Source organism: Homalodisca vitripennis, unplaced genomic scaffold, assembly GCF_021130785.1.
Source record: "Homalodisca vitripennis isolate AUS2020 unplaced genomic scaffold, UT_GWSS_2.1 ScUCBcl_339;HRSCAF=2120, whole genome shotgun sequence".
NCBI lineage: Eukaryota > Metazoa > Arthropoda > Insecta > Hemiptera > Cicadellidae > Homalodisca > Homalodisca vitripennis.
Window position 1 is genome coordinate 170,397 of NW_025776464.1, and position 13,468 is coordinate 183,864.

The 13,468-nt window shown below is 36.8% G+C and overlaps 2 protein-coding genes across 2 annotated transcripts; one reads left to right on the plus strand and one right to left on the minus strand.

The window, feature by feature from the left end:
* The first annotated feature begins 342 nt into the window (after nt 1–342).
* On the plus strand, nt 343–9,445 carry LOC124370595. The gene is made up of 5 exons (XM_046828888.1): nt 343–717; nt 937–1,143; nt 2,956–3,020; nt 3,146–3,341; nt 9,284–9,445. Exons 1-5 carry the CDS (start codon nt 388–390, stop codon nt 9,443–9,445), a joined length of 960 nt encoding a protein of 319 aa, XP_046684844.1. The 5' UTR covers nt 343–387.
* A 32-nt stretch (nt 9,446–9,477) lies between these two features.
* On the minus strand, nt 9,478–10,018 carry LOC124370596 (putative nuclease HARBI1). Its single transcript, XM_046828889.1, has one exon. It carries the CDS (start codon nt 9,961–9,963, stop codon nt 9,478–9,480), a length of 486 nt encoding a protein of 161 aa, XP_046684845.1. The 5' UTR covers nt 9,964–10,018.
* Nucleotides 10,019–13,468: the final 3,450 nt, after the last annotated feature.

Here is a 13,468-nt window from a genome sequence, read left to right on the forward strand (position 1 = left end):
ACGTAGTAACAAAGCATCACAAAAACTGATTAAGTATCAGGAGTTGCAGGGAGCCAAACAGCCTAAAAGGATCTTGCAGGATATTGCTACAAGATGGAACTCTACGTTCTACATGTTACAAAGGTTCGTAGATTTGGAAGAGGCTATAAAAATATTCCCTAGCAATCCTGGATACCGATTTGACCCCATTAAGTTCGGATGAGTGGGAAATTTGTAAGCAGTTGTGTGACGTCCTACGCCCATGTGAAGAAGTTACCAAAGAGATGAGTAGCGAAAAATATTTGAACGCCAGTAAAGTAATCCCAATAACAAGGGGTTTGAAGTCTGCTCTTAAGAAAAATTTCTGTTAATGTTACTAAAGAAAGTGTGAAAGACGTGCTTAATTCCATGCTCAAAAGCTGTGATGACAGATTTCCGAACTTGGAAAAAAGTAAAACCTTAAGACTTTGCACATTCCTCGATCCCCGCTATAAACATCACATGTTTCTAGAAGAATCTACAACCATTGAAATCAAGAAAGACCTGTGTGATTTATTAGTTGGAGTCATAAATCAAAAAAGAAATGAACAAAATCCTGAGGACCTCAGTGATAATGAAGTTGAACCAGACCAAGAAACAGAATCTACCGAGAAAAAGATTTCAGTTTGGGATGATGTTGAGGAAATAATTGCTAAAGTGAAACCGAAATCCAATCCCACTTCAATGGCAATCCAAGAGGTAATTAATTATTACTTTTTTATATTTTCAAAAATTACAAAAGTTACATTTGTAACCCCCTTTGTTCATTTTAGGTTGAACGACACAACGTACATTTTGTTTACTTTTTGCATTCCAAGCTAACCTAACCATTAAATTCATTGAAAAAAATGTTTTAAAATAAACCCTACAGTTTTTAACTTTTTTTAAACCTACAAATTTTATTCTAAATTGTTACAGATACAAAAATACATGGATGACAGTCCAATATCTAGGAAAAAGGATCCACTGGAGTGGTGGAAATGCCACAAAAACATTTATCCCCATCTAGCCACAGTATTTATTCGGAGCTGTGGCATTGTCGCAACATCCGTCCCTTGTGAGAGGATGTTCTCTAAAGCTGGTTATTTTATAAGTGACAGAAGAACCCGTTTAACAACAAAAAAAGTAAATGAAACTGATGTTTTTAAACACAAACCTAAAGTAGACCAAGACTTTTAAAACTGCAACTCTGGTGAATCGAGGGTAGGCCTACAGTTCTTCGAAACTCATTGTTTTGTATGTAATTACACCTACATAATTAATATTAATGACTCTAGTTGATCTTTTGATATTTTTTCTATTATGATGTTATGAAGTACTATCTTATTATAATTATGTCATTTCTGTTAATTTGTTCCTATTTCGTATTTAATGCCTAAGTATAAGTTACCTCAAACAAAACAGACTGATACATGTTATTTTTTCTTAATTTAGATGTGTTTTTTATAATGTTATTCGGTACAAGAAATATTGATTCTCGGAAATGATTTTTCTTTATATATGGTTTGTATATAGTTAGTTACAGTTATCTGCAATATGTTTTTTCATTTAGGTTATTTGCACATAAAGGAATCCCAAAGACTTTTGTGATGTTAGCAATCATAAAAAGATTAAATAGATGGTTTGTTTAAGATTGTTGGTATATTATTTAAAATATACTTGTTACTCTCGTAAATACGAAATAAACAACAGCTGAAAAACCCTAATTGGAATTTCTGAGTTTTTTTATGAACCTGACTTTAATCTGAATATTTCTGAGTCACAATTTTTTTACCATAACGTTTTAACTACTGTAAGTAGCAAATGGAAAACTCACACATTTTGTTTGCCATTCAGTAAGTTCAGTAATATGATAAACCAGTACTATTTTTAATGCCTGACTTTAAACATTTAATTCTGTCTTGATTATATTTTTGTTTTAATATTTAGATAATAAGATACGGTAACTCAAATGATTATTTTAAATACTGATTCTCGTATAATTGAGTACAAAAAAGTAGAGGCTATCAAATATGTTGTACTCAATGCTTGCTATGCAATTTACTCAGTAGTACCATTGAATTTTAGTTCAGCTCGATTACTAATACAAGTACTATGCCAAGTAATCGCTTAGATTTGCAGTAGTAGGGAGGGGCTCATCACGAAAACTGTTACACGTAACTGTTACTGCTAGACAGTAGCCGCGTAGCCGCGTTCGGTGAGGAAGTGATTACTTTGTACCTGGTACTCGACGCCTAGAGTAATCGATTACTTTTTGAGAGGCGAGTACCAGTTACAAAGGAGCGATTACAGTTACTTGGACCCACCTCTATTCGCGTTCAGTTCTGTCACTCTGCTTGGACATTATCGCTGTGTTTGAGGTTATGTTTGTGTAACTCTAGTTAGTTAGGGCTGTGTTGTTTACATTTTACGTAATTATTTAATATAGTGATGGAAATCGATAGTGATGATCGTGGAGAGGAACTTGAAGTGATTTCTGGTGCATTGAAAACAAAAAAAGAGGAAGAAGGTCGTATGTCAGAGGTGATTAAGAAACTGAGCTTACAAAGTCATTTGACAGGGCCAGACTGTAGGTCCGGTAAGCTTAACCCTTTGATTCATAGTGATATTACAGGAATACCAGATAGAACATTATTTTTCCTGGCTCACTGCATTGTGGTATGGTGACTGTACCGCATCACTGATCTGATTAGTGATGTAACCAGCGGATTTCAGCAGAACTACTAGTAGCCTGCATTATTTAGTGGAACAAAGCAGTTGCAAGCCAGGAAGACACGGCACTGCGTATAGGGTGGATTACTGCTGCTTTGTCATCTTTCAATGCAGTTATATTTTAATATCAAAGGTAAGCTATATCATTTCCTGCAAAAGAATATATTCAAGAAGGTTTATAGCACTTGTAAAATACCTAGTTTGTCATTGTTGCATATTTTATAGGTAAAATATGCGTGGTACCCCTATAATACCACCATGCCTAGTTATCTTGGCAAGGAACATAACCTGTATAGTATATTTTAATATCATATTATTTATTTAGCAGACAAATCAAAACCAATATATTTGATTTTATATTAAAACTTTAAACATTAGTCCTTAGTAAATATATTGTATTTTTCATGTCTCGCAGAAAATTCAGGCTGGCTGACGAGCTGACGGAAGATGTTTTACTTGCAGAAATTCCTAGTGGAAGGTCTTGTGATGAAATTGGCCTCTCAGACAACGAATTGGAAGGTAACAGCATTTCCTCTATCCCTACGGAAATCTCTATCATCATTGATGAAAACACTGAAGTTATTTTGGAGGATGACCCAATTCTATCACAAGTAAGTGGCCAACTAAGATCTCCATCTTCCCCTTCAATAATCAAATCTCCTTCGAGGGAAGCAACACGTACAACCTTTATTAATGAAGCTGGGCCATCGACCTCTGGTGATTTTCAAAGTCCTGGACTTTTTGAGTTGTTTCCAAATCTATCACCCATTTCTGAAAACATTCAACCGCAGGCCCAAGAAACGGTAGAACATAATACCATTATTAGTGATAATCTAGATGCCGATGATGAGTTGGATGGTCTGCCCTTAATTTATAGATCACATAGAAAAACAGAGTTTCCTTGGAAACTTGTTCGCAATTTCGTTTATAAGGTTCCTTTTATGGAAGACACCACAAATTTCTTTGAGGATATTGACACGCCAACTGATATGTTTTTAAAATATTTTCCTCATGACCTAATAGATGAAATGGTATTTCAAACTAACTTGTACAACACTCAAAACAATGATGGTCAATGTAGACACCCTACAAACAAAAAAGAGATAACAAATTTCATTGCAATTAATATTTTATGGGAATAAAGAAACTTCCAAGTTATAGAGACTACTGGTCTTCGGATCCATCACTAAGAGATCCTTACATTTCTAATATAATGTCGGTTAATCGATTTGGCTGGCTTCTCAATAACTTGCATTTTGTTGATAATACCAGAGAGCATCCTAGGGACTCACCTAACTATGACAATTTGTTCGAAATAAGACCTGTTTTGAGTAGGCTGTCTGAAACATTTTCACAGATGTACAAGGCGACCCAAATTCAAGCTATTGATGAGTATATGATTAAATTTAAGGGTAGATCAAGTTTAAAGCAATATATGCCCATGAAACCAATAAAACGTGGATACAAAGTTTGAACTAGGGCTGATGAAAGAGGTTTCATTGTGCAATTTGATATTTATAATGGTAAAGTTGTAGGTATTGTTGAAAAGGCTTTGGGTGCCAGTGTAGTTAAACGCTTATGCAAGCCTTTGGAGGGGAAAGGATATGAAGTTTATATTGACAACTACTTTACTTCCATTCCTCTGTTCGACTGTTTGTAAAGAAAGCAAGTATATGCTTGCGGTACTATTCTGAAAAGTAGAAAATTTACCCCAAATATATTTAAAGAAGACAAGGAGATGCATCGAGAGGATTTTGAATTCAGGAGTAGTACTACTGGACTTACCTGCATCAAATGAATAGATAATAAAGGTGTTTTATTTATTAGCAACCACCATGACCCTTCTGAAGTAACTACAGCCCAAAGAAAGAAAAATGATGGGACTCGAGTAACAATCCCCTGCCTAAAAATGGTTAAAAGATTACAATGTCACATGGGGTTCGTAGATAAAGCAGATACCTCAAATCATGCTACCAAATCAACCGGAAAGATGGTATTTGAGAATATTTAGGCAATTTGTTGACGTCACTGTTGTAAATGCGTCTATTGCATATGGCGTAGGCAATCCAGGAAAAAAAATGATTTTGAAGCAATTCCGAATGTCTGTGGCTCAAGGACAGTGTTGAGAATCCAGAAAGATTGCTCATTACTACTGCTACTGTTTTGAGCCTTGTTGAACCAGTTACTAATCCAAAAAGGAACGTGACTGCTAACAATTATTTTACTTCCATTGAACTTGTCGATACGTTAAGGGAAAGACAACTAACATACGTTGGAACGATTCGACAAAATAAAAGGGATATACCGGTTGCTTTTAAACCTGACAAAGACCGACCCGTCCAATCATCTGTGTTTGGCTTTCCTAGGGACAAGGCTTTGGTTTCTTATGTACCGAAAAAAAAAAAAAAACAAGCGTTACACTGCTGTCAACTATGTATCATGATAAGAAAATTGACATAGAAAATCAAAACAAGCCAGAAATCATCGAGTTTTTACAACTTAACGAAAGGAAGGTGTCGACTACTTGGATCAGAAATGTGCTATTTATTCTGTAGAAAGAAGAATTCGGCGCTGGTCCCAAGTACTATGGTTTGGTCTCTTGGATGTCATTCTAAACTCAGTCGATTTACAAATTACCATGGATCGCAGAAACTTAAAGATTCTAGGACTTGACCTTGTTCAGCCACATCTTCAACGGAGGTCTCTGCTTACAAAGGTTTGGTCAGGGGTATGCTGTTGTGGACAAACTAATGCGGATGGGAAACTTCTTTCAAAAAGTGTATCATCTTTTCTTGGATAACCTTTTCACTACAAAAAAACTAGCCAGATACCTGTATGCCAACTCAACTTGGGTTACAGGCACCGTCAGATTAAACAGACAAGGAATGCCTAAGAGTTTTTAGGTAAATATAAAGTAGGTCAACAAACCTACGTTAGGAAGGGACCTATTCTAATGATGGCTATGCGGGAAAACCCACTAACAAAAATCAATTCATTTTACTTTCATCAAACTGTGAGGCTAAAAACGTATTGTATACAATGAGAAGAAGTGGTCGAATTTTAATTAAAAGCAAACCACAAATTGTATACCAATATAATCATGGAATGGAAGGTATTGATGGGACAGACCAGATGTTATACACGTATCTCGATGAGAGGAAAACAATGAAGCATTGGAAGAAGGTAATCTTGAATATTTTTGGTAGAATGCTTCTCAATGCCTATGTTATTTATAAGTTAAATACAGACAAACCTTTTTCAAGACTGCAATTTATTATTTCCATCATTGAAGACATAGCACGGAACTGGCTTGATAACAAAATCCCAGCACAAGATGTTGATGGAGGAGGTGACGGCCCACAAACTTCATATAGAACAGGTTTCATGAAGTTGAAAGGAACAAAAGAAAAAATCTGTTCCGTGTGCAGCGGAAAAAAACAATCCTGAAAATAAAAGGAGAAGGACCAAAACCATCTGCGTAGCGTGAAAGCTTGGCTGCCACCTTGACTGCCTATAGCAGCACCAGTGCAAACATTAATTGGTAAGATATGCCACTTGTGCCACTTGGTTTTTTATGTTGTGTAGACTTTAAAAAAAAATTGTAAATACATATCATTTATATAGAGTGTGCAATTTAGAATATTTGTTTCTTTTTCTGTGGAAAAATCTTTTGTTTGTTTGTGCCAAGATTTTACAGTACAGCAAGCATTTATAAGATAAGTCGTATGTAATTTATTAGAGGAGAAGGTCCTAATTTCGACTAGGGTCTAAATTCCGCCTAGCTGGGTTTCGCATACTGGGGAGTGCTGCAGTCTTACGGAAAAAATGTAAAACATCCCCCCAATACCTTGTCATTGTTTGTTAGAGACATCAGTTCCGCCTGCCAACGAGTAGGAGTGCACCAGTAAAAAGTTCGATTTGGTCATTTTGTAAACTTTTTCAGGTATGTTTTCTAATTTGTTTTACTCATAGTATTTTAATGCCAGCTGTAAAGTTGTTAAATTACCGTATAGTTTTTTTTCTTCAAGCTGCACTAACTGTTGTATGTGATCTTGCCTACCCGTTCTTTTTCGAAAGTCATTAGTATGAGTAAACGTTTGGGTTTCATTGTTAACAGTAGTGGTTGCTACTGATGGGGTATTGTCATTCATCAGTGTATCATCAGTTACATTGTGCTCTTCTTCCTTATTATCAGGCGAATCAGGATTATTATCACTCACCTCTGTTATTTCGGTTTGAACTGCTTTCCTTTTTTTCAGAGCGGTGTTCACTCAATGTTATATTTCCACTGGAGGGTCTTACCTGAAATTGTTCTCTCAAAAAAATCCAAACTCATAAAGTAAGGCCAATTTGGTTTGTAAACAGTATCTGCTCCCTGGCCTGATCTCTCTTTTTGCGTTTTTCGGAACTCACTTCTGTAGTAATCACGAAGTCCCTTCCACTTCTTTTGTGCTTCTTTCACTGAAATAAAATAATGAATTAATAATTCAGTGTGTTTACTAAATTAAATAGAACTCTAATGTAAGGAGAGGGCCCTTAGACCCCGCTTTCTTGAAGGATGTAATCTATACTGTACCTCCCAAACCCCCCGGTAGGCTTTGCCCCCTCTGGGAAAAAATTTCTGCAGACACACCTGGTGAATGTAGCGAGGAATAGGGTTGTTATTTTCTGTTATTTAGTAAAAAATTTAGATAAAACCCCTTAACTGTTATAGTGTTTTTAATATCAGATATCTGGCTACCGGCGCATCCTTTAGAAGGCTATCATTCACATTTAGAATTGGAGCTTCAACAGTAAGCAAAATAGTAAGCGAAACTGTGAAACAACTATGGAATGTTTTGCAACCAATACACATGCCGGTACCTACGTCAGATACGTTTCTTCGCACCAGCCAAGAGTTCTACAATATTTGGAATTTCCCAAATTGTATTGGATGCATAGATGTCAAACACGTTAGAATTATTTCCCCTCCACATTCTGGAACGATATTCTACAACTACAACAAGTTTTATTCAATAACTTTACAAGGTGTTTGTGACGCTCAGTACAGATTTTCTATAATCGATGTTGGAGGATTCGGTAAACAGAACGATGGAGCAACACTAGCAGCTTCAGATATGTACTTACAAATTAAAAATAATCAGCTAAATATTCCAGATGATAGTTATTTACCAGGGACATACGTCAAAAACATCTTTGGTTTTTCTAGGCGATGAAGCTTATCCTCTGTCTCTTCGATTATTAACACCTTACCCAACTGACAACCTAACGATGGAAAAAACTGCATACAACTTTCGGCACTCAAGGGCGAGAAAAACAATTGAGTGTACATTCGGAATATTGTATTCAAAATAGAGAATACTCGCAAAGAGTATTGAAGCTAAACACGAGACTGCCGATCACATAGTTAATACTGTTTTGTGTTCTTCAAAATACAATAATTGACAGAGAAGGATTTGAAAGACATTTGAGCGAGGTAATACCTGGTGAAAAGGCGATACCGAACCTTTGCCAAGACGAAGGGGCCGACACCTAACTGCAGCAATGCTTTTACGTGATACATTCAAGGCATATTTCCAGGAAAACCCCATCAAATTTAAGAAAGACAATGAGCAATAATTTTAATGTTTTGTTTGTGTTCTAATAAATGAATTTCTCGTACCTGTACAGTTGTTTTCTTGGGCTATTTCCTTCCACATACGATCGAGAATGAATCTATTACGGTGGCTGGATTGTTTGTTGGTCCCAGACAGCACTGCGTTCACGCACTGATAAAATAAATGTTTCAGTATCCATAACAGCTGCACTTATTTTCGATTTGACCAACGAGGCTCGACTGAACCCTCGAGCAAAGAAATCGGGTATCAATATCTGAGAGGAGAGGCTAGCGTGTCGAGACTTGAACCAGCGCCCCTCTCCGCTCCACTATGATTCAGCGCATCTAACTGCATGTATTCTTTTCAACCCTCTCAGCTCCCTTCTCCGCTACACTCTAGCCTTGCCGCTCCACTATGTTTTTACCCTTACTGGCACAGACGGGCCCAGGCACACAGACGCCCGTACCTGTAAATTTTTTTTTTTTTTTTAGGATAAAGGATAAGGAAGCATTTATTTATTTATAAAATATAAGTATTAGTTTCCTCAGTAGAGGGAATTTAATTACTCTGTTCCTGGAAACAAACTCTTAACATTAAAGACAAGTCTTACAGAACTTTTTACAAATGTTGCTGGTAGATTACATTTGCCAGTTGCATTCTTCTAGCTTGTCCCAATCGCCTTATTTGGCACTCTCCGTAGTGAGGAATTTCATCTTCAAAATTGTTTTCTTCGCCAGGCTGTTCAGCGACGGCTTCAAAATCTTCATCATTTAGGCGTTTCGCTGTGTTGTGTAAAATAAAACAGCAAATAATAAAGGATGGAATGTTCTCCAACTTAATTCTTAATTTGTGTTGGAGGATAGGGAATCGCTGTTTCATCTGACCAAAACATCTTTCAATAGTAACTCGTTCTTAGGTCAAACATCTGTTAAAAGACACTTGAACAGGTGTTGCAGGTGGGGAAAACGGCGTCATTAACCATGGGGCGATCCCGTATCCTGAGTCTGCAATTAACAGCGATTCCCCCACATTTCTTTCCATTACACGGTAAACATCTGAATTTTTCCAAATTCTGGAATCGTGAACGGAGCCAGGCCAAGAAGCATCGACACTGGTAAACTCTTCTAATCCATTGCAAGTAGCCTGAACGTTAACACTTGCAAATCGTTTTTCTGTTGATATACTCATCCCCGTGTAAAAACGGCTTTACAATGGGGATTTGAGTGCAATCAATTGCACCTATTGAATTCGGGAAACTGTAGTTTGTTTGCCACTTGGCTTTCTCCACTTCCATTTCTTCTTCGGTTGTCGGAAACTTAATCCATACATCAGCCTTGTTTAGAACTGCAGTCCTAACTGAAGAAATTGTCTTGGATACAGTTGATCTGTGGACTCCGATGTCCTCTCCTACTCCAAATTGAAAGCCTGGGTCACCCAAATACCGTAGAAACACTTTCATTCGGTTAACGTTTGTTAAGGCTCCACCGCGACGTTCTTCATCTTCTCCCAAAAAATGATCGGTTAACCACAAAACACTCTCCCTACTAAATCTGTAAAGCGAACGATAGTCGTCCTCACGCGATTCTCTTCTGACTTTGTAAATTTTTCGAGCTCTAACTGGCATACATTCAGCCATAACTGAAGCGTGTGCACTCAGGGGTGGCGAGTCTGCTACTGAGGAGACTCACTTGTTTGAGAGTAGGCACTCGTGGGTGGCGAGTCTGCTACTGAGGAGACTCACTTGTTTGAGAGTAGGCACTCGATGTAGCGAGTAGGCTTTGGTTTTTATTCACCTCAAAACAAGAGTGTCTACTCGGAGTCACATACCGCCTCATCGTTGGAGAGTAGGCACTCGTGGGTGAGTCGAGTCGGCTGGTTTTATTCACCTGACGGTCGAGTGGGCGCTCGCAAAAAACGATATTCGAGTGGGCGCTCGCAAAAAAAAACGATATTGGAGTAGACACTCGCCGAGTCAAGCTTTTATTCACATGACTGAATATCTTTTTGTTTTATGGTGACGTGTGCTATTGCGTAGTCGCAACATCTGACCTTTGTTGGGTGGAGTCCGTTAGCACCGAATCCGCCAGGATCGAATAGTGAAATCGTCCGCTAAGACCGAAAACGTTCACGGACTGGAGAGAAAATTATTCGGAGCTATCGGACTAAGACATTAAATATTCGAGGCTCACGGACGATTCTAATTTTCGGCACTAACGGAATTTAGGAGGATTCGGAGTTGACGGACTGTCTCGTTATGCAGTTCTGGCGGACTCATGTGTCTTTTAGAGCCGAAAATTAAAGATTCCTTTAGTCAAATAAATTCGGAGCTCACGGACTGATGTAGAAACTCTTCGATTTTGATGGAAGAATAGTAGAATTTACCGCCGCTATAGGAAACTTTAAAGTAGAATCTTCAACTGTCCACGAACTCCGAATTCATGCCAGTCCGCCAGGGCCGAATCAGCTCGTCCGCCAACGTCGAAAACAGCCCATTCTGTCAATGCCGAATCGTGAGGAGGGGGCAGTCATGGAGAGATACAAGGTTGCGATAGCTGCTAGGCTCCTCCTACTGCCGACAGTAGATCACAATCGCCTGGCTCCACACTCCTCCCCCCGCTAACGGTATTACTGCACTTTACGTTAAGTGAAATAAGAAAGCTACTTAAGATAGGTACAAAAACTTAGAGGTCAAATTGTCTGCTACTAAAGAAAAATGTAGTAAAATTAACAGTAAATAGGATATATTATTTTCGTACATTGTGTTTTATTATTTCTTGGATTTTATAGAATTACTTTTAAATTAAAAGTTTGATTTGTGCTTAACTGAGGTAATTGATATTTACCCAAATGTAGGTAATTATTTTTTAATTACTCGCATAATTTCAATATGACGATGAAACATCTTTAACCTCATACACCACTACACATAAGTATTCTAGGTGTATTATTTTGACGAAAACATTACTTTATAGTAAGTGTTTAATCTTCAATTTGTGAAAGAACTTACCTTGCCATCTAGTAACACATAAAAAAACTACACCCTCTTCGTTAGAACTAACACAAAACAAGTTTAATGGTTTTATAAAATTAATACCACATTTGAATCGGATACTCGGAGAAAAAGGCAAAATTGGGAACACTGGAAGTAAGAAGAGGAAGAAGGAAGCTAAGGATTGAAAAAGAACAAAAAGACAAGGAAAGAGAAGGAGTTAGATATGCTGCTGGTGAATTTTAAACAATTTTAATGCAAATATTAGTGTTAAAAAAACTTTGACAGCGATTTTCCGAAACCTGTGATTTACATTACCGTTTCCTTCATAACTCAAAAGCTATTTGTGCTACAGCTACAAAATTGTTGCGAGTTACTAGGACAAATATAGCTGCAATGTGAACTACAATCATAAGGGTGAGTAAAAAAATGTTTATATAATAAACAGCATTTTAAAATAAATTGATACTTTTTCAAATTTTAATTTTAAAAATTTATTTATTATAAGAAATTTATTAAAATAGTTCATATTGTACAATAAGCATCTATACGAAAAACCACAAGAGAGTGCAGTTGAGGGAGGAGCCTATTTTGCCCGTAACCTTGGAGCGGCCAACGAGAGCTGAGCGACGTTGCCAAACTTGTTCCCCGCTGTAACCACAAGCCGCGCGAGTCCAGCATTCTTAAAATACTTAACCGTTACGCTCGAAAGAAATGTTAGAGCTGTCTTGAATTAATTAACTACGTATTACAAAATGTAATTTTACGGTCATTTTAAAAAAAAGTACATCTCTGTAGCTTATTTCCATGTTGAGTTAAATGGATTGAAATAAATTATTGTATTATATTACTCATATACGAACATCTATAGTCTATAGGATTTTTCGTCTATAGGATTTTTCGTCTATAGGATCTATAGGATTAAAATCTTTAGCCGAAATATAAATTAAAAAGAAAACATAAAAAATACTGCAAAAACGTTAATTTTCCGTATTTAACAGTTAGATAATGCCATTATCATTGATATATAATAAGGCATTACATGTGTGCATAGTATAATCATGTTATGTTAAATGGATTTTCAATTTGGTAAGAAAGTTATCAAATACATTTGAAATATATGTTCTTTTCTATAAATATTATTCAGTACATAACGATGGGAATTGTTGCCGCAACGGTTTTGTTACGCACTTCGGTTCTCATAAATTTATAACCATTTGAAAGCATTTTTCCTACCTGGCTATTAATAGTCTTGAATCTGTGTTATGTAAATTTTTTTTTATTACAAGTGGGTGATTTAAATATTTAAACTGGTCATAGTTGAAAAATCATACAGCACAAGTATTTTTATAATATGAATGCACTTTCTTATAAAATTCTAAAGTAACGGTTTTCTATAACATCCAATGAAATTTGAACACAGTACATAATAGATGATTCAGACGAGTGAAAATGTGGAGGAGGGAAAACGGGTGAAATACCTGTAAACAAAAGCCGCACCAGCCAGCAGTGGTGGTAATACCAGACAGATGAGTCATACTATTTCCAAGAAACAGCCCCTTCCTCCTTCCTGTCTCTGACCGTCAGTCAGTGCCTATTGTCGCTTCATCAGTGGCGGTTGAAAATACTGCATTCTCTTCAATTCCAGTACGCGTATATTATTTTGTGCTGAATTTTACTGTTGATGAACGTTTTCGTGTTTTTAAGTGTTGTTTATTGGTAGCTATTATAAGTGTACAGGTTATTTTCTGTGTAGTGTCAATTGTAATATACTTGTTATTGTGATTCCTTATTTGGACAAAATGGAGTGTGATGATGTTTGTTCAAGTGCACAGCCATCCGGAAGTAAGAGTGGTAGCGGAAAAACCCTACATAGTGGAGAACGACGTATTATTTACAACGTTTACAACTTTTTCAAAAAACTGTCGTTGACAAATTTCCGAGAAACTCTAAACTTTAAGCAAAGTGGTAAACTGTGTGCTGAGGCCTGTGGTGTAAGTGAAAGAACCGTTAACAAAATAAGTAAAGAAGCTAAGCTGTCCGAAGAAGATGGACCTTCATCATCAGAAATTAAGTTTTCAACGCCAGGGAAACAAAGAAGTCGAAAATCAAAAATAACAGGCTTTGACGACTTTGAAAAAGATGTTTTGAG

Bases quoted from the DNA above. Each gene is read 5' to 3' on its own strand.
- LOC124370596 (XM_046828889.1), bottom strand. From the start codon at position 9,963: ATGGCTGAATGTATGCCAGTTAGAGCTCGAAAAATTTACAAAGTCAGA.
- LOC124370595 (XM_046828888.1), top strand. From the start codon at position 388: ATGCTCAAAAGCTGTGATGACAGATTTCCGAACTTGGAAAAAAGTAAA. The intron at 1,144-2,955 runs GTAAATGAAACT...CATATTTTATAG, and splicing joins CCCGTTTAACAACAAAAAAA to GTAAAATATGCGTGGTACCC. The intron at 3,342-9,283 runs GTAAGTGGCCAA...CAGGTGTTGCAG, and splicing joins ATGACCCAATTCTATCACAA to GTGGGGAAAACGGCGTCATT.